Here is a 26,581-nt window from a genome sequence, read left to right as displayed (position 1 = left end):
AATATAATTACGCACCTAACACTTTAACACTTCAGCACTTTAATGAACCCTTTGATATGTAAACATAGCGTTTAACACTAGTGAAATACCTTTGGTCCCCTGACCCTTGGCCTGTATGTTCCATGATCTACTATACTTTTCTTGCTTTTATTTTTATTTTCTGTTCTATTGTGCTCAAGGACGCGTTTTCTCTCCTCCTGCTCATTCTGGCCATGAAGGCCAACTGCCAACTTGTTGTTATTGTTGTTTTATTGATTTTATTGTTATGGTTATGGTATTTACATCAACCTGCCAAAGGGACTAAAGATGGAAATTAGCTGTTGGCTATAATCTTGCATATTTACATGTATATGTTAATTAATATGTATTGTCCCTGTTTTAAATAAATAAACTCAAACTCAAACTCAAACTCAAACAACAAGGGGGTTTCTCAGCAGTTTAGGACAGAAGTGCTCGTCATCCAATTGTGAATAAAATAACTTTTCTATTGTGTTCCTAAAGGTCTTGGTGTTTTAGTGTCGTTGACCATTTTTGTCAATTCTTTAGAGGTAAAAAATGTTTAAATTTAGCACCAACATTTATTAGCTTACTAAAATATGAAATATCGAGACATGAAAATGACCCCTCAGGCTCTGGGATGCCTGAATCATTCACAGATTCGCCTCCATTAAGTGTTCCTGTAAAACAAGCCCTACAATATCAACAGCCGTCATGCTACCCTGCACACTTCCCATGATCCTTCAGGGCAGGCCGTCTGTCTCTGTTCTGTCTCCTCGACTTTGAAGGGCGTCCAGACGTGCCCGAGGAGTCACAACGGTTCTTAACCGTCACGGTCAACTCCTGACTGCAGGAGAAAGAGAAGGTCAGGATTATAAGGAGCTGTTTGCTCTCTGAGGCCCTCTGTAACCTTCAACCTGCCCTCCAAACGGACACACTGGCCAGTGTTATTGATGCCATTATATCCATTGTTACATTATTATTATTATCTCACTCTTTTATCGCTGTAGAAGTAGAGAAGTTTATTTGTAGCATTAGCATCAGCAAACAGAAGCATTTGGTCAAACTAATCCTCATCTGTTGCACTTTTTCACAACAAAAACATGCATTTTCCTGTGGGTTTGCAGAGTCATGAACCAGTGGCTGAGTGTTATTCACGAATATAAAAAAGCAACATCTTTTATTTTATACATCCACATTTGCTGCAGTTGTTGTATCTCTAAAACGATCAACTTTTCAGCATTAAGGATTGTAGCACTCTATAATGTATTCATTAAATAAAAAGTAATAAACCTCCTGAAAATGTAATAAAAATGTACAGTCTGGATATTTTATTACATTATTGGTGAAGTTATTACATTATTGGGTTTTATTACATTTTTGATCGAGTTAAGTGCAAATTTTATTACATTTTCACGTGATATTACATTATCAGGAAATTATTCCATTATAGGGTGCTACAAGGATGCATTTATATCTAACCCGAAAAGCAGAGCGAGCTCAATCAGGTTGAGTTTAGTTTAATTTACTATCAAGAATAGTTCTCACTTCTTATCCATGATATGAAAGCATAGAGAAGAGAAAACATTTAAGATAAATGACATAGAATAGGGACCCAGTGTGTGCACATACAAGCAGAAATACTCAGTTCTAAGACAAAAAAATGCTTTAATGCAGAACACAAAGGGAAATAAAAATAAAGTTTTTATTAGGAGTCTCACAGTGTGCAGACCTCCTTTGTGCCCTGCAGATAAATTACATAGCAAATGTCATCATTTATAGCTGCCACGTCTCTTCTGAATAAAACACTGCCGTCTCATTAATATTGCAGCTAGTTGGATTGATGAAGCTTCTGTTCCCCCGTCTGATATAACAATAAAATTGAAATTTTGAAAGTTTATGGAGTTTAAAATGTCTTAAAGTCTTATTTTCCATTCATAGGTAAATGTCTAACAGTACGAATTTAAAGTTAATTATTTATTTTTGCCATCTATCTCAGATTAATTACAGCAGCCAAAAATAATCATTCAAAACTTTCATTAAAAGCTTCTTCACTATTATTAATTAATTGTTTATAATTGATTCCAGCTGATTTATAATTCTTGGCTCACAGTGCATCTTTGTTGTTTTTGTACAGCTGCACCTGTAGCTCATTAAATGTAATTTTCTTTTTGTATCTATTTCATAATAACACACGTTTTCTCATTTAATACGCATTTTCTAAGATGATTAATTTCCCTCAAGCTCTGGCAATCATGACCTTATTAGAAAATTAACAAAGTGGTTTTGTGTGGAAATATATTTTCCCCCAAAAAATGTGATTTGTTGACAAAGTGAAAGTAACCTGTAAGCTTACAAGGACATAATTGGCGTTGCAGGAGAGAGTGAGGAGCTTAATGCAGCTGAAATGACAACAGAAATGATTGAGCAGACGTAAACAGCACTAATCTGCTGATGAGATGGACTCTAATCTGAATTTCAGCAGTGGCCAGTGTCAAAGCCAAAGGCGTTTGTCCGTGTGCATTCATTGACAGGATCTAGCAGGTTATTTGTCAACACGACTCGTTGTATAGCTTTGGTAATCTCCCCTCCTCGCCTATAGACTGATTGATAATTGATCCCTGTTCAAACAGGCTCTCTTTGGGCCACAGTTGCCTTTGAATGCCAAACAAGTCATTCTGCCTCGTCCTCTCACAGCGGCCTAATCCGATAAACGAATGGGAATGAGTGTCGTCCTCTGCTGATGTCAACCTTTCACTCTGCCATTTATCTCAGATTGTTTACTGATGAGGCCCTCAGAAAGAACGGGGTCACTCACTGAGGCCTGCTGCGAAAAAACTCAGGTCTGACTTTAATAGAGGTCTTATACACTCAAATGTATCAACTCAAAATGTTCTTGAATGAAAAGAAAAAAAACTGTTATTGTGCAAAATATCATACCCATTCTTTTTATAGTATTATATATTTAATGTTCCTTAGATACTTTGTACTACTGACTTTGGTAGTATAGTACTCCAAGACAACCTCCAGGCCTGAAAAGTGAAGCCAATGGCCAGCAGGGGGCGGGCAAAAAAAAAAAAAGTTAGACTGTTAGAAGTCTATGAGAAAATAATCCCACTTCGTACTTGATTTCTTACCTCACTAAACAGTTTATGGTCTCACTCTTCAGTTTCAAGTCTACTTCAATATAGCATGATATTCTTTTTTTAAATTATGGTCCCATTTAGAGTAAACTAGATGATAAAGCAGGGCAGTGTTGTGCATGAACACCCCCCTAACAGAAGCACGTCCATACATTTTTCCATCTGTGGCAATACTAGAGTAATAGTTGAAATACAAACAACAAAGGACCTCTCCTTTGTGGTGGATGGGTCAAACAAACCATGGACTTTTACAGGAGACCAGTGTTAATGTCCCATGTGAAACCAAGAGTCGATGTTTTCATTTAAAGTCAACATGCGTAGCAACGTCCAGTAGTTAAGTGCGGAAGTCGCTGTTTTTAGCAGAGGTGTGGACTCGAGTCGTATGACTTGGACTCGAGTCATGGATTTTGATGACTTTTGACACTACTTGACAACATGTAGAGAGACTTGCAACTCAACTTGGACTTAATAACTTGTGACTTGTTACTTGACTTGGACTTGAGCCTTTTGACTTGAAAGGACTTGCAAATTCGATCCACGTTATTTTGATCCGACAGCATCCATCCAATCAAATTGCAGGACAACCTATGAGGACAACCAATGAAGAAGAACTGTCAAAAAACAGTGCCAGTTGGCAAAAATGATTCCAAAGATTATTTCGTTTGGGTATTAAAAACTACGAAGTGGTCAACAAAATAAAATTGCAGTATGCAAAACATGCGTGTCAAAGATTACAAGAACTTCGTCCGACATTTGAAGTTGCACAAAGAACGGTAAGGTTTGAATGAACGCTAACGCTAGCTTCTCTTTAAAGTGACTTTGCTAGCAGCATTGCTAAATAAGTGAGAGAAAAAAATCACACAAATAATATGAGATGAGACAAGACAGGACTGAAACTGCTTTGGAACTAGTTCAATATGCTCTTGTTATGCACTTTTTTTTGATAAATAAATACATGAGCATACATGATCCATGTAAATATTACTACTCTGTTGTTAAAAGGACTCAAAAGGACTCGAAACTCAATCTGTAGGACTTGGGACTTGACTTGAGACTTGTCGGTCTTGAATTGGGACTTGACTCGGGACTTTAGGGCAAAGACTTGAGACTTACTTGTGACTTGCAAAACAATGATTTGGTCCCACCTCTGGTTTTTAGGTCCCACTGTGTTCTTTTACCCTAATCTTTGTTTATTAATTTATTGGCTAAAGTCCATTGTTTCCTATGAAAATGGGAGTTGATAATGAAAAGCCGTTATGCATATTAACTAGTGGAAAGTGACACAGCAGACAGACGCATGCTTTGTGCATCAATATCAAACGATGAGGGCCGTTGCAAAAGACATGGGATGAGAAAGCTTTGTTTTGTTTTTATTATTGGGCTGTAATTCACATGTTAATCTTACAGTTTCAGGCTAATTACTGCACATCAATAACATAACTTATCATATAAAAGTCGGTAGGATAGATCACTGTGATGGATTCTAAGAAACTCTTATGATTTTGTCATAATACCGTGAAGAAAATGAATGAGAAAACAAGATCCATTAAGTAGCCGTCGTGGAGCTTTTGATCATATCACATCTAGAAATGAATTGGAGCCAAACACCGCCATAAAGATAGAAAAACAAGCCACACAGAGAGAGCTGCAGGAGAGGGAGCATAAAAATACATGTTGTTATAACTCATATTACATGTATATTTACGTGTTGCAGAGGCCCAACCTACCTTCACCCTGCCGTGTTAAATTTCTCCTCCACCTCCACAGTGAAGAGGATAGGTCAGTCAGTGATCAGCTCAGGCCCTGAGCAACACAATCCTTTTTTTTTGTAATGCACGACACAGGGAATGACATTTAACTTGTTATTATTTCCCAGAGAAGATTAATGATAAATTGTCCATTATTTTTCCTTAAAAGTGAAAGATAAGACCACAGTCATTTGCCCTAAAGCCAGAGTGCCACCACTATGCAAAATGACAGCCAATTATCGGAGCCTAGTTTGGGATAATGACTTTACAATGAATCTTTTGATTGAAATGTAACTCGGTTGGCCTTGGGCAAAGTGCAAAAAAAAAAAAAAAAAATGAATAGAAAAGTTACAGAAACAATGAGCACTATATAACTGTGTTCATGTTTTCCTCTAGGTCTCTCGCCCTCCCTCTCTTGCTCCACTCCTCTTTAGAAATAGCTATAGGAGAAAGCCAGAGATATGCATATATTGATGGAAAAATTATTAAGTCGCAGAGGGCTTGCAGCAAACATAAATTAGCATATTCAGGGTAAATATGCAGACTATTTACGATAATAAGACCGGATTATTCAATTCAATGAATGTTAAATAGATGAGGAAATGGTATGTGTCTTATCTAGTCAAAGCTTCTATTCATTTTAATCGCTTCCCAATTGAACTCTTCATTTTATTCTCTCTCAGTTATTGTTCCCATTCCAGCCAGCGATGGCACCTATGGGTCCTGGGAGATTTCCGGCGGTCACGTGGTTTAAGTGGCATTCACCTTATTCTTGGCGGAAATGGAGAAAGTCGACGTCACCCCGAGGCCAGCATCATGATAAGCCCCTTTTCATTATGCACAGGGGCCGATGGAGAACAAGATAAGCGGGGCCTTGTGTGCATAAAGGCGGGAACATACAAGTCATCTAGATTAAATAAAAACAGCACAGGCCCATAAACAAAACACATTTGCTTTCTTATTGTGTGCATTAAAACTTAAACTTTAATCAGTTCGACCGTGTGCGTGTGCGTGTGTGTGTGTGTGTGTGTGTGTGTGTGTGTGTGAGTGAATACAATATAGTCTTTCTGACTGCTTCAGCTTCAGGCTTTTCTTCTCCTTCACCAGTTACATAAAAACATCATAAAAGACACATTTGGACTAATTATTAATCGGGCTACATGCGGACATATTAAATAGGAACATTTCCAGATCTCTGTGGGGTTTCATGGGGTTCTTTTTTACCCAGATGAAGTGTAATTTGGTTGTTATTTCAATAATATATATATATAATATTTCAATTAATATAAAAATTAATTTAATAAATTGAATTAATAATTGAAAATATTAAAGTGTATAAGGGTTAAGAACATGTTTATTTAAGTATATGAAGTCAATTTCCATGCCCAGCTATAAGCTATAAGTAACTCTCATAAGTTGTTGCAGCAATATTCTGGGTTTATACACACATTTGTTCAACACATTTGGTGCTAAATTTGACCTTTTAAAAAAAAAAAAACTAGAATAGTGATTAAAAATCCTTCCTAAATAGTACATTGGGGTATCAAGATCTTAGGGAACACCATAGAAAAATCCATGCTGTGAATGGGTTTCAAAAGCTTTTGCCATTTTGGAGACTTATACAAGAATTGCATTCTCTTCAATTGGATAGCGAGCACTTCTGTCTGCTCCTGCTTGTTTGGAGCGAAATCCTGCATCATCGGTCCTTTTATGGATCAGTTTTACACCCCTGGATTAGCAAAAAAATTGGGCATGGTTGTAAATGGGAGACTTCATATACATATACAGTTCACACACAATTTAAAAAGTCACAGTTATAACAAGTTAAATCAACAGCATATGCTGTACAGTGCATCACAGAAAAACTGCAAGTGGATATAAAGAAGCTACACATTAGGAATGCATAATGCATAAGATAAAAAATGTTTTGTTTTTTTTAATTTACGCCTCTATATACATATAGAAAAAGGGCATTATTTCAAGTGGAAAGAGAAAAACCACAATTAAACAACTCTGGCCTTACATCCCATTTAAGGCCAGGGTCCAACTTTTTCTTTTTACTGCAGCATATATTGGAATAAATCATGAAACAGTAAAACTGGTCTGTGTGCTGTCTATTTGACTGATTCAGATTCATTCCATTTATCAAGTGTTTTGACAATGCATATGTCAAAGTCTCCATCTGGTGGCTAAAAGGCTAAATTATTTTTTTTTCTATTTATATAAACTATCATCTGCTGCCACCTACTGCTGATATCAAGATAGTGATATTTTCATTAGAAAAATAAATTATAATTATATTATTATAAATAAATGATAGTTATTTTAACATATAGAGAAATTAAGGTGGTCAAACAGTGTGTCAACCTGAAGTGGGAAGGTAGAAAGTCTTTAATTTTATGTTGTAAATTATTATCTCTCTTATATTACACAAATATTACAAATCAAATGTGTTGTTAGGGATCAAAAAATAACTTTTAAATGTTAAATATTCTTGCACATCTATTCTCCTGCATGTTGTAATTGTTTGAAGTTTACAAATAATACAGTTGGAGTGAAAATATCTGTTATAAATGCTGTGATGTGAGTTTGTGTTTCCTCCCTCCGCCACATGGTGGCACTCTTCTACCAGTTTTTCTGCAGGTCACACATTCTTCATCATTGTTGACATGAAGCCAAGAAAACCTCACAGTATTCTCACTGTAGACTGTCAGGATTCAAACTAATATCATATCACAGTGTTATATTTTAATTCCAGTATCTTAAATTTCATATAGTCATGGAAAACACTGTTACAGATTTGTTTTTTATTTTAGATAGTAAAGTAAGAACTTAATATCTTCAAAAATCCATTGAGTGAAACCCTGTTGTAAGACAAGATTTTATTGCTATTTTGATCATAAGAAGATTTATAAGGGTTAAAATGCGTGTGCTATATGCAAAATATTAAGAAAAAATATAAAACGATTTTAATGTTAATGCTTGTTTTTAAGGAAATATGAAAGCTGATGGTAATCTCATGGCCAGCTTTGGCAATAAAATGATGAGTATTTTAAACAATGTACTGAGAATAAGTGATCTTAAATAAGAAACACAAAATAATTAAGGTTCTAAAATAATTTACTTGAATATCTTTCCAGATCATATTCACAGGATCACAAGTGGTCCATTGACAGGGTTAAAGTCAAAAGAAAAATCTGTAATAATGATTGTGATTTCATGTCGAATGTGTTTCTTGAAAGGTTTAACCAGGCTAAAGAAATACAATTATTTGAAGACCAAAAAGGCACTCGTCTCAATCAACAATCAGCAACAACAAAACAACAACAAAAATAGGCTAAGCAACTATAAAGGGTAATTTGCTCCTGTCGGAGAGGTGGTGGAGCCTCCGCATGTCGGTGCCCCGGGGCCCATTGTCTCATAATCTGCCCACAACACTGCTGCACATGGTGCTTCAATAAATGCCCACAGAGGGGCCAAAAAGATCACAGCCAGAGCCTCTTCACTTCTCTACATCTAAAGGTCAGCAATAAACCCATATCATACAAAAAAATAAAAAATAAAAAAAATCAAGTGATTCCCTGAACCAACCTATTTATTGACCTTGATTATTATTCATTAATTTTCTCTTTTTGTATACCCTTTTTTTAAATTTGATTTCTCAATCTAATATACCATTTTGATGTTGGGCTCATGGGCTGGGGTGGGAGGAAAGTAAAGAAGCCTTTACAAAGATGGATGTTTGATTATTTGAGTTGGTAAACTCTCTAAGAAGTAACTACTATAAGGGTTTTTAATTTAATAAATAAAAACAATGAAGAAAATGTTGTTTTTTAATATAGAAATTTACAGTCCATCACTTGTTGTTGTTGTTGTTGATTAAAACCCAAATCTGAGCACCGTAAAGGTGAGAATAATAAGCTCTCAGTGTCTGTGCCATGATCAGTCATGATAGCAGACAGCAGGAAGCCTCAGCAGGTAGTGGTAACATTCAACTGCTTAAAAAAAAAAAGAGGAAAATAATAATTAATCATTTAAAAGCAGGGGATGGAAGCAGTAAACATATAGTCCATAGAGTATCTACTAATATGATGGTTACAGTTGTATATGTCTTGGCTTTTTATCTATTTATGATTAAGGAAGGAAAAAAAGAAAAGCCTCCGTTTGCTCCCCCTCCCACACACACACTCTATAAAAAAAAGCGTGACATTAATTATTTGCTCTTTTGCAGGCGGGAGTCTGCCCTTTTGCTAAAGGGAGTCATTTATCTCTTTGCATGATGCCTGAAACAAACGAACAAAACAATGATGAAGATAACGATGTGTCCTGCAGCTAGTCACAGATTCAACACAGTAACAACGTTAAAGAGGATGAAATTCATTACGTCAACGGCAGTCAAAAGCAGCTTTGCAAATCAAGTGGTTTCTGTCCACAGGTTGTCGTGGTAACTGTCAGTCTTTGACACCTATAGGAGCATCTTGATGTCAGCAGCCATCACTTTCAGTCTTCAGCTCTGTTTGATGGCGGGGCAGACTTGAAAGCAGTCAGTTTTCATGCAAATCCAGGTCGCAACATCAACAACAAATTGCTAATCACTTCTTCGCTTCCGAGCAATAACATCAATAACAACGTGGTTTATGTCCGCGGTTACCTGGGGAGACCCTTACTACCTTTGATCTCTCTCTGAATGACAAAAACCTGCCTTTGTTTTCTTTGATACTGTAAAAGCTTTTCTGCATCAAGGGATTTGGGACAGAAATGTATCAAGGCAAGGTCTGCTTTTTATCGTAGACATCCCTGTGGTCCAAAAAGTACTTCAGCTTTGTTTCTACTCTGGAAATCTCCAAAGGGAACATTACTGGAGTTCATTTAGACTCTTACCCAGCTCTGGGTTTTTGTTCATGTCCTCCCGTTACTCTCTATCATTTTCTTTTTCTGTTATTTTGTCCGTCTCCGGCTCTGTAAAAGCCTCGGGGGAATGTGAGGGATCCAACTCTCACACAATACTGATTCAGTCAAGGCGGGAGTGATGGAGGCAGAGATGGGGAAAAGAAACAACAACTCATGGGCATTTGCTCTTGTATTTCAGTTAGTCTGGGTTGTTTCCCAAGAAAAAGCCCCACAATTACAGTCTAAGTACCACACACTATACGTAGGCGCACGCACGAATCAAAAAGAAGTCTTTCATCCTTTCAAGACCCCGCTGAGAAAGTATTTTATTCGAAGATTAGACTGCAGCCGTTTTAAGACAAACTTTTTATTTTCTCAAAGGACACACAGTAGAAAATTACAGCTCATTCATGCAGCTTTTAGTCGATAAAAGCAATTGTGACTGATGGATTCATAAAACTTCATGAAGACAAAATCTTCAAGTCTTTATTCTCCTCAAATAAATTAATAGAGTTTTTCAATGGATAGTGATTTGTTTCATTCATTCATTCATTTATACCCATGATGAATTTCAACAAGACTAAGGGTCTGTTCTCATTCACTGTTTGCACTTACACTTGCAAAAAGTGAAACACAATAATTTCTATAACCTACGTACAAACCAGGAGGCGCAGCTTATAGTAGGACCTGAGACGTCATCCCCAAAAAGTGGTTTATACAAGCAGCTTAGGTCCCATATTTATGTTTATAGTTAGACGGCAACCTCTACTGGCCATAATAATTATGACCGGAGGAAGTGAGGTGACTTAGTATAAAGATCGACAAAGTATGCGTAGGGAAAAAGTTGGAGTGGTCTGACAGATCCAACAAACAGAGGAATTTGATCCAGGATGGTGTTGTTTATCTCCCAAGTGAAACCAAATGTCAGTGTTGACTTATTTCAACGTAAGGCATTTACATGTCTAAGTTCGTACATCAACTTCTATTTCACATGCATAACTGTGCATGCATTTGTGTATATATAAAGAAGTGAAGTTATGTAACAAACTTAACTATTTTACCCAAAACCCTTGTCTTTTCCTAAACCTAACAAAGTGGTTTTGGTGCGAACGATTCATTCAAAAGGAGTCTTTTCGGTGATTGAATTGAACCAAATCCCTTCCTGAAAAGAACTGTTCATTCCTCAACTTCAGATGAGCGCTCCTCTCTTCTGTCGCATGTCTCTCCCAAGTGCCAACTCACGTGAGCAGCGAGTCACTCTCCCTCTCAAACAAACTGTCTTTCACTGTCTGCTAGGCATGGTCAGTCAGTTCGGCTTGTCTACCAAACATACTAGTAAAGTGAACAGGAGTTCACAAGTGAGCAGAACTGAACTCTTGGACGTGTTTCAGCTCAGTGAGTTAGATCTGATTAAGCAAAGAACAATTCGGTGAATTAATCTCTCGCCCTAATCTTTTGAATGAACTGATTCAGTACACTAAAAAGAACTGCTTTGCCCACAACTAGTTTATACCTGAGGATGTGTTGATCTTCTGCCACCGTTAGGGGCACTAATTTAAGAAAGGCTCCTGTGGGTTGTTTTTGGACAGTAGGAGCAAATAACCTATGTGGTCATATGGGTGGGAGCCCCTATTATATTATATTATATTATATTGGTATCAAGAGGCAACCTCCGGGTCTGAGCAGTGAGGCAAACCAGGAAGTGCCTTAAACTGCATTCTACGAAAATTCCAGCAGGAGGTGCTGATGGCGGCTGCAGAAGCATTTCAGTTCATTCATTTCAATACAAAATGAGAAAACTTCTCACTTGATTTATTACCTCAGAATTTTTTTTCTATGGTCTCAATCGCTAGTAAAAAAAATTTTCTTCAAGACAATTTGATGTTAATAGTTTAAATAATGGTCCCATTTAGAAGAAAACAGAAGATAAAGAATCGTATGATTCGGGGCGTGGCTACCTTTGATTGACAGGTGGCTGACAAGGCGAGCTGTCATCAGGAGAAGCAAAGCAAGGCTTATCCAAGGGAACGTGTCAATAAAGTTATATATATAAATAAAATAAATATAAATAAAAGGACGTTTACCGGTTTGGTCTCATAACTTTGACCCTTTCACACTATATTTCACTTAATGACAGTTTATTTCAAAACTTTGTTCATTTAAAAATGTCTTGTTCAGTGTTTGGTTGGACAAATAGACACTCCAAGGAGTCGCTGTTCATTTTTCAAGTAGTAACGTACATTTTGTTTTTGTTTTTTGCTAGCCAAAACTAACATCCCAGTTAATGCTCCAGTTAATGCTAACATGAATTAGCAGCGACTCGTCTCAGTCAGGTTGAGGTGTAGAGAGGCGTGTAGTCAGTGTCTTCAGATCCCTCTCGCTCCTCCACAGTCCAAATATGGTTGCTCCCCTTTTCCGAAAAAAAAGGTGGTGACGAGTGTAACCCTGAACTCAACACCTCAAACGGGCAGTCCACAGACCAATGGGTGACGTTATGGTAACTACGTCCATTATTTATACAGTCTATGATTTGGTATCAAGTATTTTATTTGCTATTAGTCTGTTTTCATTATTTTTCTGCTCAACTTTGCTTTTAATCTTGTTCAGTGATGCTGCTTCTCTGTGTGAAAAGTGCTACACAAATTAGGTTATTATTATTAATAATATTATTAATTATTAATCTAGAAATATGTTGGAGGTCTTGACATGATGGGACCCACTGAAAATCATAAGTGCATCTCTGCGTAAAGAAATGCAGATTTAAGTGTGACATTTGTGTGCACTGATAGTTTTCTCGAAGTGAAATCAGTGGGAGCTGGAACCATCTCGTATTCTTAGCCTTGAACAGTCCATAACGTATCAATTATCCCTGATTACTGCACGCCACGAGGGCAGCTTCCCTGCTTGTGCTATTATATCATTCTTCTCAGTACCACCAGAGCCTTTTTCTTCTCTGCAATCACACCGTTGTAACTATTCATTCATTACATCTGAAGCTCCAGAGTCACTTTAAACCCTCTCTATCGGTCCACATCTAGCACTACTTCATGATGCCTCACATCTTCCTAACCCCATACTGTGATGGTGGCTCAGGTCTCCTAGCAACCAGCCCTCTTAGAGGAGGTGACAGCATTTGAGTGGGCACCCTCACCTCTCCACATACAACCACCCCGCCTCCCCTTCATCATCCGGATGCTCTTAGAGTCAAGTAAACACACCTCACTCTGTGGTGCTGTCTGCTTCATGCACTTATGCATTAGGGTCACTGTATTAGACTGTTGATGAGCCTGAGGTGCCATTTAATTTCACTGCATAGAATATGGTTCATTCATGTTTGATTGTGACCCGAATACTAACTTTATTAAGCAGGATATTATCAGTACAGTTTCTTTTTTAGTGTTATTATAAAAATTGTAGTTGAGGTGCAAACACAGTTATTTGTGCCACAACAATCCCTCATGTTACTTCACATAAGAATTACTCTAAACAAGGTACATACAGTTAGGTACATTTTGGAAAAAGAAAGAACTGGTATCAACAGATACCTGCTTTCTGTTTAGTAAGCAAGTAGTTATAAAAGTTGGCATTCCATTAATAAATACTCGGTGGTTTCTCACTTTCTAATAAGCCGTCATATCAGCAGTAAATGTATAAATGTTGTTTAGTCACACTCAGATGACACAGATGTCCTTAATGTTTTGCCGCTATAGGTCTCTCGATCAAAACAATAACAAAAGAGTTTGATGACACTGCAAAGTATTGATGGGAGTTGTTGTCTCGCCTTCATTGCAGTCAGCTTCTCCTGGTTAGGATTCTTTCAGTGTTCATTGTTCAGGAGGAATCCAATTAAAGCCCTCAATAACGCAGCTTTATTTAAACAAACATTTTTTCTCTGACACTGTTTGCTGGATAGAGGACGTCCCAGAGGGGCGGGGGGCTGTGGTTATCTTTCCTATATCATCTCCACCTTCTAGTAGGTCCAGTAGGTTGTTATCATCCCATTCATTAGCCACTCACTAAAAATTAAGTGGTTACATTTAGTTAAAAGGCCACATTTTAATTAGAAAACAACTTCTCGAAAGTTAGGGCAAAAAAGTTCCTGGTTAGGCATTATAAAGATATCAAATCATATAATGATAAATTAAAAATATAATCCAGTGATTCTACCTTACTGTTATTGTCTCTTATAAATGCCGGATATGAAGTTGTTACAAGGACCATGCAAGTTATGTTGGTAACGTAAAAACGTGACATGCAGACGTAAAGAGATTACTTCAAATAACATTGTTAACTTTCACTTTTTACCTGGTCCCCCGGTGGAAGTCCTGAGATTGTTTGAACCATCCACCTCAACCCTCGTCTACCCTAAAAGTGACTTTTCATGCTCTATGTTCCTTGTTTTCCTTGTTTTCCTCCTTGCTTTCACACTATATGATAGTATGTATCGTAACTTCCATCTTGGCTTGTTCATAATTACTACGGCCAACAACAAAGCAGCCCATTGGAAAGGCTGATAACCTACTGGACCTAATAGAAAGTGGAGCATGCCCCTACTCACCCATTCTTATGGAAATGATAACCGCTGATAAAAGACCATTCAATCGTTTGATAAAATTCATATAGCTTGAAAGCTGAAGCTGACTGCATTGAATTCAACAAAAATGTGTGGGTCTTTTACACATTTTATATGTTTATAAGTTAAACTTTTCATTTTGTGAAAGAGTTTTTTTCAAAAGTTAAAAAGTGTCACTTTAAATGTATGTTTAAGTTTAATAAGTACCATAAAGGGCAAAAAATACAATATTTTAGTGTCTAAATGTTGAGTGTTCTTGACAGTTGCTCTAAAATCGATGGTTAAGAACTTGTGAAAGATTTAAAAAGGTTATTTCTGTCAGTTTGAAAAGTTAAGAGATGCTTGAGTCATTACAAAAAGATTGGAGGGTATAGTTTGCTAATGTGCATATATTGAAATAACATTTTAAAATGTATTAAAAATCCATAGTTACCTTGTAGACATTATGCAGCATGATATAATTATTAATTTAAACATTTCAAATTGCTGCACAATTTATTTATTTATTTATTTAGCATTTCCAATAAAAGTCACAGATATGTTGCTTGGTTTTACTTTACATATGAATCTAAGAGGTAACTAACATATAACCAGAGGATTCAGCTAATTTGACATATTTCTGACACGCCACAACAGCCGCGATCCCTCTGAGGTTTTGAATGTAAATCACATGCTGCGCTCACATTTGGGCTGGCTGCAGCCCGGAGCCACACTGATAAAATGACGTGAGTGGTTGACGATGCTAAATGGCAGCACTTGAAATAGCCTACCTGCCAGCCTGCTCACCCACTTGCTGATGCGATCACGACCCCGTCAGCAGCGTTTCAGCACCGCGGCGCCCTGGACAGCTCCTCCGCCTCCTCTTCCTCCGGGACGTTAAATCTGCGGAGAAACCCCCAAAGAAAAACATTTAATTTCATTTGTGGACTGCATTTTTTTCCTTTTTTACTTTAAGGATCTGAAACTTTCAAGTCTCAGCGGAGGAGATGGATATTAATCGACCGGCAAATGTGTCCTTTTTTGATTTCGTTGGAGGAGTTCAACTTCTCCAGGGGGAGGACACCAGGACAGCCATGCCTATCATCCTCATCGGGATCTGCGTGTCTGGAGCGGTTGGGAATTTGCTCGTTTTGCTGATTTTCATCCGTGACTTTAGAAACGGGAAGGGCTCGGAGGTAAAAACGCTCCTCGCCTCTCTGGCCTCCACGGACTTGGTCATCCTGCTGCTGTGCGCCCCCGTGCGCGCCGTCACCTACTACAAGCAGACCTGGACCTTGGGGAGTTTTGTCTGCAGCACCACGGACTGGTTCCAGCACTCGTGTGTGGTTGCCAAAACTTTAATCCTTGCGGCCACCACTAGAGCCAAACATACTTTGGTCCCCAGCACCGCCGCGCGGCCCCTCTCCAGCCCGACGTGGATTCACGGAGCCCTGGCGTTCATTTGGATTGTGTCGATGATGTTTCCGATCCCCCAGATGCTTTTTGCCTCTTTGGTGCAGCATGGCCGCGACACTATTTGCGTCTCTGAAATGCCAGTGTGTGCGTCTGACTTCATGAGTTTGTTCTACAAGATTTATCCAACTGCAACCTTTGTGGTGCCCGTCATCTTCACCATTGCCTACTACACAAAAGTGCTGCACACCGCGGTGAACCACGCACCGAGCCCGCAGCATCAGAGCAAAGTCACCCTGGTTTTACTGTGTCTAAGCGGCGCACTCGGGCTTATGCTGCTCCCAGAGTGGGGCACATTCACCTGGATCAGGCTTGGGTACAACAAACCTCCTGTGGGTTTGATCATCTTTGCGCAAGTCCTCCTTTACGCATGCAGCTCGCTCTCTCCGGTGATCTTAATGACCATGTACGACGACGTGCGCCAAGGACTCATCACCATCTGGTTCATCGTGACCTGCAGGGGTTCAAAGCAGCTCCCCAGCAATAAATTGCCCAAAACGGAGGGCAACGGGGCAGAAATCGGAGCCAACGCCGTCGCCAACGCGGTCTCACAGGAGAAGGAGAAGACCTTCCCAGATGTGGAGCACTTTTGGACAGGGCGCAGGAATACGCACGTCGAAGAGGAGCAGGATCCGGTTCCGTGGGAGAGAGAGGAGAAAATGTTGTAGTGAATAAAAGTGAAAGTGTTTATTTCTTAGCAGAAGAGTTGTTCTCAACTGGTTTCTATAGTGTGTTGACCCACAGTGCAGACCCTCGTTGAACGGCTGTTTGCTGTCGTGAACTTGATTAGATGTAAAATAAACTATCATATTTTGATGTTACACATGTTTCTACTTTGATTATCTGTTCTCGCCTGCAGTATTGCTGCTCTGTCAAGTAGCACACCTTTATTAGAGGAGGTTTTTGATCAAAAATGAAGTCAATGTAAATATCCAGGACACTCGAGCACTCGACTTTGTTGTGATTGTGTACTTGTGACGCATAATATGGATATTAAAACATTCACAATTATGGACTGCTCTGGGGTTTGTTTGTTTTTTTCAAAGCCTATAAAATCACTCAGAAGCCTACCTTAATCACGGATCAAATACAATTCAACCATCAAATCACTCCATTTAATTCAGACGGTTATTAGATGTCATGCAGAGATCATTTCTCCATATTAAAACCTCAACTAATCCATCTGCATGTTTTAGGTCAATCATATTATTTCAGCGAAAGCAGCATTTTGGCAGTTTTAGTGAGCAGTGGTGTAAAGTTTGGTCATCTCTATTTCCGTAAGCACGAGGAAGAGGCCATACAAGTGCACTGTGCAGTGTTATTTCCAAAGTTTAGATGCTAAAGAACCATCTGGGAGTTTAACTTTAGTGCTGTTTTAACAAATTCAGGATGCATAAGCAGTGTTGACAGAAGCACTCTGATCTTATACTTGAGTTAAAGTAGCAATAGCACAGTGAGAAATACTCTGTTTCAGTTTCAAGTCATGCAAGTAAAGGTACAAAATTAGAATCAACATACACGTAGAAAAATGTAATGACATATACATACATATAGAAAACAAAAAAAGGACCTCAATATTGGTCTTAAGTACAGTATTTGAGTGATTGTACTTAGTTTCACTGCTATACATAAGACATGCATAAAAATTCATAAAAGGTTTAGAACACAAAGAATGTAGGTGTATTCAGCTGTAAGGACATTATTACAGACACAATAATAAGCGCTAATATCTGCTTAAAACTGTATTATTAGGTGTTATAACCCATTCATTAATGTTTATACTGCTTATAAATGCTGAATAGGGAGACTTTAAGTAAGGTGTTTCCAGTAAGGGTTAAATGCACTAAAATGTAACACTAAAATGTCATTACATCTGCTTGTAACTACATTATAATGTGCTATAAACAATTGTGTTTTGCTTATACTGCTTATAAATGCTAAATAGGGAGACTCAAGTGTTTCCAATATGCATTTAAACATATTCAATTGTTCTCATATGTGCTTGTTAAAACTTTATAATGTACAATTCAAAGCAAATCAACCATTGTAAGATACTAAAAGTTTTGGTATGGATGATATGTGTAATAAACCATTTAATATATGTTTATAGAGTGCTTATAAATGCTAAATATGGAAACTAAGTAAAATGTTTCCTATAAGGATTGGAAAATACATAAAAAACATTCTAAATTGTCCCTTATCTGCTTCTTACTATATTATAACGCGCTATAAACAATTTATTACATGTTTATATGCTGCTTATGAAAGTTAAATAGCAAGAGTAAAAGTGATGTTTCATTCCTTTATTTGTCACATCATGAATTATATTTGATATTTGGCCACTTACAACATGACAAAGGCAGATAAAGTCAATAAAAGTACAAATAACTTAATCTAAGTGTTCCTGGGTTCTCACAAAAGCCTTTTTTAGACGACATAAGCTTATAGTTTGAGGCAATTTTTTATTTTCTGTGTAATAAAAGCAGTTGAATCCCATTTTACATAGTAAAACTAAGAAACCAGACCCTGTTAGATACTCAAAAACTTGTTTCTTGATGCACAAACTGTTAATGGTTTAAATGTTCTAATATTGTTTTATTATCATCTTATAATACTGCATTTATTTTCTTTTTAAGGATTTTATTATTTAATCGTTATCGCTCCCTGGATCCCGTTTTCACTGCTTGTGTTGTGGTTTTGTTCAAAGCACTTAAGCTGGATTTTATCATATGAAAGGTGCTATAAAAGGTGCAGTATAGTTTATTATAATGATTATATTTATGATACATTATAATGGTGAAGATAAACTTTGTTGATCCTACATCAGGGGAATCCACTTACAGCAGATCAAAGACAAAACAAGCAAAGGAAGAAAGTTACTGAGAGAAAAAAAATAGCTATAAAGTCTATAAGATAAAAGACAAAAAATACAAGTAAGGTATGTCTATACACTATCTACACCTTTCCCTGTATATATAGCTGATGGTCAGCTGCCAACCACAGCTGCCCCACATGACCTGCGTTAACAGTCTAACCTTTCAGTGGACGTGAAAAGAAACCTGCTTTTAGTCGTCTGTGTGTTTACCAGTAAAGCAGCGGCCGCCTGTGGCTCCGACGCCCCAGCAGATTTGACATTTTAGTCTGCCTGAGTGAAAAGAAAGGTTACAGGTCGAATAGAAAGAAAAAAAACAAGCCTCTAAAGCTCTTCATCATGATTGTGCTCCAGCACATAATTTATTCATTGACAATAGACCGTGTCTCCAACTGTCTGCCCTTGGGTCACTTGGTTTTTCATTTTTATTACTCACTGTATTTATAAAGTCCTCAAGTACACTCAATAAACAGACATTATTTATTTCTTCTCAGGCAATCAAGCAGTCTATTTAATAGACAAATCTACTAGATTAATTCTTCCACACTTCTCCAACTATATTAATTATAGATGGAGACACTGACTGCCATGCTGGCAGCAATATCCTCATAACCTTTCAGGCAATAAATCATGATGTAAAAAAATGTGAAATTTAGTGATTTTAAAAGTGTAAAAGCAAATTAACACAAACCACAAACCTTTTAAAGCCTATCAACCAACAAAGAGAAAAAAAGTAGTCTAACAGCGTGTTTTTTAAAGAAGAATACTTAAAATATAGATATATAACATTTATACACAATAAATGTTGTTTTATATGAAAAAATATACAAGTGTACTTCAAATGGACCATTAAAAATACAACTTATGAATATAAAACATGTTTACACGCAGAGCTCTGATCAAACACTGAGGATAAACACTCCTATAAACAGGATAAAACCTAATGAAAAGCTTTAGAGAAAAGTTTTTAGCGTGCTTTTAAAAGAGGTCAGTGTTAAAGGGGCATCTTGTGTCGTCTGGCAACAAATCTGAGGGTAAAAGCAGCTTCACCAGCTTTCAATTTAATCTATAAAAAACTGACTCTGGCCTCTTATAAACACGCCATTTTTAGCTTTATAGACGAGCAGTGGGTCAGTAAAGATCACCAGAACGCCTTTGTATTGCCGTCTAATTGACTGCTGAAGTCAGGTCTAATATAACAGAAAGCTTGCTAACTACCCTGACAAATGGTGTGTCTGTATACTTGGGACATTATCATACTAATTAAATAAAATCAAGATTCTCAAGAGTATTATCTTGAAGATTGGTCAAACTGATTCTACATTTTACTGCAGATATTGCTGCTGTTACTGGTGTTTTAATGCAAGACTGCAAATACTTATTTCTCCTATATTTTGAATGGCGAGATTCATATCAATGTTTTAACTGGAGAACATACAACAGATTTCAAATTGTAAGGATTAAAAAATAAAAACAAATAAGAATATGTGGAAAATAAGCTTGCAATATAGTTACAGCCTTGAGCGTGTTAGTCAAGGCTCTGTCAGAGGTGACTGTTATATTCCTCTGTGCAGGAGCACTTTCAGTAAGTCGGCCTGGTCAGTAAGGAGTGCAAGTGTGTGGAACTCAGTCCCTGCGGAGGTTAAACTGCTTAAAAACATACAAGGCCTTCACAAAAAAGTTGAAATTCTGGCTTATCAACACCTACAGCTGCCAGCACTAAAAGATAAGCCTGTTGTGTTGTTTTGATGTTATGATAAAATGTTATGTTGTGATGTTGTATGTGATGTTGTATTTTTTTCTTAATTTTATCGTAACTGTTTGTATATGTATTTTGTATATTGTACTTGTTTTTTTTTTGTTTTTTTTTGTTTGTTTTTTGTTTCGTAATTCTCTGCTTTTTTACATCATGGCCAGGGGACTACAGATTAAAACTAGCCTTCTGGCTAACTCTGGCTTTTTTAACCATGTACAATCATGTGTTTTATGAAATTGCACTGTCCCCTTTTAAATAAACTAATAAATAAAAAAAATAAAACAGTCTGCAACATGCGTAGCACAGTATGCAGTTTAATCTTCAGAGCTTGCACAACCAATACCACCAATTTGGTCTTTTTAGGGGGGCAGATGGTATTTAGAGGGAGATAGCAGGTGTGGTGGAACACCAAGTGAAAGCTGGGAACATGGAGATTAATTTGAGATGCAGCTCAGCACTGTGTGTCAAGTTATTCTCGTCAAAATTCTGTAATAAATATTGTGTTTCGGTTAGGCACTATTCAAAGTTTTAAGGGTTTAGAACATTATGATATTAGTATATGAAGCCTATTTCCATGCTCAACTATGTATCACAAGTTGTTGCAGTTTTGGATTGATACCATTTGTTACAAAGATATAGTGTGAAATGTAGCAATTTTTGACCAATTGAGAATAGATCAAATGGTCAAAAATATTTTAAAAATATCGCATTAAGAAACCAAGACCTTGAGGAACACCATAACAACAAATATCCATGCAGCAATTTAGCATCAAAAACTGCGAGGATTGCATTTTTCTGCTATTGGATGGTGAGCCCTTCTGTTCTATAAACTGCTGAGAAATCATTAATGTCAATACACCTAGGGAAGCCATACATCCTCTGAATGTCTCTAGTTTGTGGTTGTAAAGTTTCATGAAGCTGTGATTATCCTAGAGGTCACAGCATGTAATTTTATACAGTGAAGTCAAGTTTAAAAAAATGCTGTGACTACAGTGAAATACCATGGGGACAAACATCATCACACATGACAAAAATTGGGCTCATTGAATCCTCAAGAGTCTCAGCTTTCCTGTCATTTTCGAGCCAGAAATATTTGAATATTTTTAAAATAGGCAAAAAATATCTATCTTCTAGTTTTGTATGATTTGTCTTCTAGCTTTAAAAACAGAGCCTGCTACTGCCTCATAAACAGTTGGCAGTCAAGATGAGCAGTGAAGTATATATGCAAGCGCCCCTAGTGAACCAGAATATGTATGTGCACATCCTTTTATAAAAAGACACTTATCACCACTACTTCACCTCCATATTGTTGTCTATAAAAGGTCAATTTCCTGATGCGAGTCTCAGTAACTGAAATGTATTCGCCTTTACATTTTATCCACTGCTGTTTGTATACTGCTGCCTTTATAGGTTAAAACCCCAATAGAGATCCAACCTTTAACCCTACTGGTGTTAGTGAATGTGCAAGCTGTCCAGGAGGACGCAGATCATAGGCACTTACAGCTCCAGGCAGACACAACCTGGATACACTCAGCAGAGGATTGGGGTCGAGGTTGAGACACTTCTTGATATAACCCAGGGCAACGTGGGACTGGTCTTGCTGATTCCTCCTCCATCTCACTGAAAGATACAGCTTGTTTAATGTTCTCAGTGGTAAAGCAAGTAGTAATGTGCTTTATCACAAGATGCAATAATGAAGCCCGTTATGTAATGCAGCAATAATGTTTGGTTCACTTCAACATAATGCTGGCATAAAAGAAATTAACCTGCCTTTGGGGGATGAAGTCGATAAAGGACCGACTTCTACTCTACATGTATGCTTTGCAGGGGAGTAAGAGCGCTCTTTAGTGTGCATGTAGTTAAATATATGAATGAAAGCCATCTCATTCATCATTCATACAGCCAGGGAGCTTCTTCATATGTGGGTAAAGGGTTAGCTGCCTCTGCTGAAACATGAACTGATGAACTCTAACCAAGATCTGAACTCACACAAAATGAAAAAGCAGTCAGGTTCGGTCAGCAGAAGGAATGAAAAAAGATGTAATTTGATGGCTGACTTGGGGCTTTTCTTTCAAATGCCACTTTGTCTTTCACTACATTTCATAAATATTGCTGTTTCTAACTACTTATCAGTCAGCTTTAGCGACTTTACAATTCTGCGGTCACAGAGAGAGCGAAATTGCATGTCACATCTTCATATCCACTTGGACATATGCAATATATTTTTTCCTTGTACCCAGAATTTCATTAAGTGCTGTACGTAGGTAATTTCAAAACAATAAAACTCCTTGGAATAACATCTATTTTTTTAGATGCCTCTTTCCATTGCTTCAGTAAATCTTTATTTTCTCATTTTAAAATTAGCTTTATTTGATGATAAACCGCTTAAATTGCTCTGAGTCTGCATGCTGACTCAGTATACTTTCAATAAATTCAGATTTTTGCATAGTAATTGCAACTAATGACATCTTGCATAGTGCAAGAGGTCGTTAGTTGTAATTACTATGCAAAAATCTGATTAGTTGATTGATAGAAAATTACTTTTCCTTGTATTTTGATTATTTCAAGTAATTTACAAAACTCAAGATGCTAAACATTTGGAAATAGCCATCCTTTGTTACATCCTTTTTGAGTGAGATGATCAATAAAGGTCATATGTTACACTTTTGGTGAAGTTTTTTGTGTTTCCTGCAAAACTTGAAGAAATGAGTTAGGCGATTATTTTAACAGGGTGACGATATGGGAGATTCAAGAGCATTTAAAGCGTTTGTTACACGTGTGTCACCATGGTTTCTTATGGGTTAAATCCACCATTGAATGTAAAACATGTTGGTCTGAATTGTTGATTGGACAAAACAAACATTGTGAGGGCAATGTTTACAAGCTTTGTCTATGCTATAATATGGTATTTATACTTCCGTACACTAAGTAGGCGTGGTCGCACATTGCCCATTATTGTCAAAAACTAATTGATTTTAAAAAATGACTTACATGAGATATTTCCACAGCTAACAGTCACATTTAGCATTACTAATATGATTTAGCTAGGGCGTTTGTTAGCGGTTTTTGGCTAACACTTGGCTAACGCTAAGCCAGTTGCTAATGCTAACTTCACTAAAGCTACACTTACCCTTTAAGGGACGATAATATTATGCATATTCCTCCACCACAGTTAGATTGAACTACTACCAAAGTTTGACTGATACTTGTGCGGAGCATGATTAAAATCTTGCATGTTACAAAGACGATGCATGTTTTTTTTTCTTACCAGTGTGCTGTAGTTTTAAAGCTAAAGGCCTCTGAAAAGAATACTGTCCTGCTCTTTTATTGAGACGAACATGGTGTTTTTTCTCCCCACTCAACCGTGATGGATTGTTGATGCTGCCCCAGGCTCTCACTGTGGCTTTATTCGTATCCTGTGTCTTGCAAAGGAAGGATTGCCCTGCAAGATGTGAAATGTTTGAAGCAGACGTGAGTCAAACTAGGACTCCCTGATAGTTTTAGCATTGAGCTGCATGGAGAGAAACAGGGGTGATATTTTACTGCATAAAGGTGGTTTAGTGTTGTCTATGTGTCTGTTCTAAACTCATTTTCATATTCCCCAATATTGTGCTGCTCACTGTGTAGCTGCATGTATTAAACCCTTCTGTCATTTTATCAGGTGAAATCAGGTCATTAAGAGTTGACCCGGTGATTCAGTTTCATATTTAGAGGTTTTTAATCATTGCAGCTTTCATCAGATACCCTAAAATCAGCAATGTCCAAGATAACAACCTGTCACATGTTCATAAAAACACAGCGTTGGTTTCCTCTGGCAGAGGCATGCTTACATTGACAGTTCAGCTTTTCAAAAATATACGCAAAAATAGTAATGTCAAAAAATGATAAAGAGAAGAGCAGCATAGAGACAGAAAGAACAGAACAGAAAAAAATGGAAGATGTCACAGACTTATACCACCCACATGCATTGATTGACAGGTGCAGAGCAACCACAATAGTCCAGTTTTTAATGGCTATTTGTGATTTCCCAAGGCACTGGGAGATGTGGTTCCACATTAGACAATGCATTTAACATCAATAATGCAATGTAAAGTATTTACAGACATGTTTGCAGGATGAAGAGCATCTAATTATTAAAAAAAAAACCTTTCTATTCAAGCAGTGCACTCAAACATATTCAATCCCTGTTTAGCAGACCTGTGATTCAATGAACTCAAATCCTGCCTGATGTCATTATCTTTCCCATAATCCTTCGGTAATTCAGATCACTGGGATCCTGCTCATGTTGTTAACTTACTTCTTACATTAAATAAGATCATTGTCATGCAAAAATCATCTGCTGTTCATACAGACCACTGGATGGTAATTTCATTCAGGAGGGTGAAAGGGAATGTTTTTCATAAATATAAACTGTGTATTAACTGCACAAAGTAGAGCTGCAGACTCAGTGAGTGAGAATGTGGCGCCACCTTGTGCTTAGAAATGAGTATTGGCTTTTGGGGTTTTTAAAGTGGGATTCAGGTCTCACCGGGAGGGCTGCAAACCCTTAGTCAATGGAAGTTTTTTTTTAAATGATTACTTTAGATATTAAAAGACAACATTTGAATGGGGTACTTAAATTGACTACTTTTATACTGACAAATCCAAATTATTAATAAAAAAAAAATACAACATTAATACAGCTGACTGTCCATTTCAAACAATGTATTTCTTCTATATTTCGTAAATGTACAAATGAAAAGCTATTCAAACTTGTAGATACTGTAAGCTTTGAAAGATATTTATATAGATCATAATGGGTTTTTCCACTTATATTACATCCCTTAGTCTCCCTGGTGTCTTTGTAATTATAGACTTATTTCGAACACACAAGCTTTCTGAAACTTGTGTATTTGTTGTTTAAATGGAAAACATTGGTGACCTCTAGTGGTTGGAAGCCAATCCTACAGCAGACCTGTTTGTTGCCTCACCTGTTTCACCCTTTTACCCACTCAATTACACACTCTTCCATGAATGAGTTCAATAAAAATGTTCTTATCTTGTTTCCATTGGAAAGTCTTCAATGATCAAGCACTAACAGTATGATAGTAATAATAATAAAAAAAACACATAGGGAGTTTGAGACAGTTTCCTTGTCGAAAACTTAAAGCAACTACTTCTAAAACTAAACTCTAAAAATAAATGTTGACATTATAAACAACAAAAACAATAAAACATTGCTAAACACTCGGAGCAGAGATTCTGCCATGTAATATATTGCAGTGTTATCCAAAAAGTATTATACAGTCCTGGCCAGAAGATCATCATGCTTTGTTTGCAAAATCTTTACTGGTAAAGTGACAAGAAAATACATAAAAATGATTATAATATATTTATTTAAAGGGACTTTAACTCTTTACATTGGAGAAGTCAGAATTTTTAAATACTTTTGTATGAAAAATGGAAACAATAGTCAAAGCGATGCTTTCCCAGTCAAACTGGGTTTTCTGTGCAATAATAATACATGATAAAGTAACTTGTAACTTTATTTTATCATACCTCATCTTTTCTCCATTACAGGCTTTTGTGTGTCACTCAAAATTACTTTTACTTACTTTATATATATATTTTGGGTAGTTCTTCTTAGATTTGTCTGCAGACTTATGATACTGCTGTTTTAGTTTCCTTCATATTCATAATTTTCATAGATATGTAACAACCATCCTATATGACACCCATAGTTACTTTAGCCTACTTTATATTTAATAATCTGTGAACAATCTCCTGTACTGATTTATGATTGAAAGGGGAAACCATGCCACACTAGCTACTTGAGTGACATTACAATGACTTTCTGTTAAATTCCTAACATTTCAATGCAAATTTATGATCCTGCTTTGGAATCAATTAATGTAAATTGTAATGTAATATATTAGTTGTGTGCTCATATATTTTTTAATCCATGATAAATACCATAGTTTGTCCCCTCCTCTCTCTCTCTCTCTCTCTCTCTCTCTCTCTCTCTCTCTCTCTCTCTCTCTCTCTCTCTCGTCCATGTGAAAGGATTAGGATCAGGGATTAGAGACAGATGTAAACCAGAAGTCTATATCCAATCTAATTCTGCTGCCATCCCATCACAGCACAGCAGAAGTCACGGTTAGGGTCAAGATT

General features: G+C 37.0%; 1 protein-coding gene and 1 long non-coding RNA gene across 2 annotated transcripts; one reads left to right on the top strand and one right to left on the bottom strand.

Moving 5' to 3' along the window:
- Positions 1-564: 564 nt before the first annotated feature.
- Positions 565-22,018, bottom strand: LOC131988524 (uncharacterized). Its single transcript, XR_009395880.1, has 3 exons — positions 21,933-22,018; positions 15,122-15,233; positions 565-844 (listed from the first exon to the last, which is right to left on the bottom strand). It is a non-coding gene; the product is annotated as an uncharacterized LOC131988524 (long non-coding RNA).
- Positions 15,212-16,807, top strand: LOC131988523 (G-protein coupled receptor 151). The gene has a single exon (XM_059353657.1). The coding sequence runs from the start codon at positions 15,338-15,340 to the stop codon at positions 16,469-16,471; it is 1,134 nt and encodes a 377-aa protein (XP_059209640.1). The 5' UTR covers positions 15,212-15,337; the 3' UTR covers positions 16,472-16,807.
- Positions 22,019-26,581: the final 4,563 nt, after the last annotated feature.

This window comes from Centropristis striata, chromosome 16 (assembly GCF_030273125.1).
Source record: "Centropristis striata isolate RG_2023a ecotype Rhode Island chromosome 16, C.striata_1.0, whole genome shotgun sequence".
Lineage (NCBI taxonomy): Eukaryota > Metazoa > Chordata > Actinopteri > Perciformes > Serranidae > Centropristis > Centropristis striata.
This window is presented reverse-complemented; position numbering and strand designations above follow the sequence as displayed.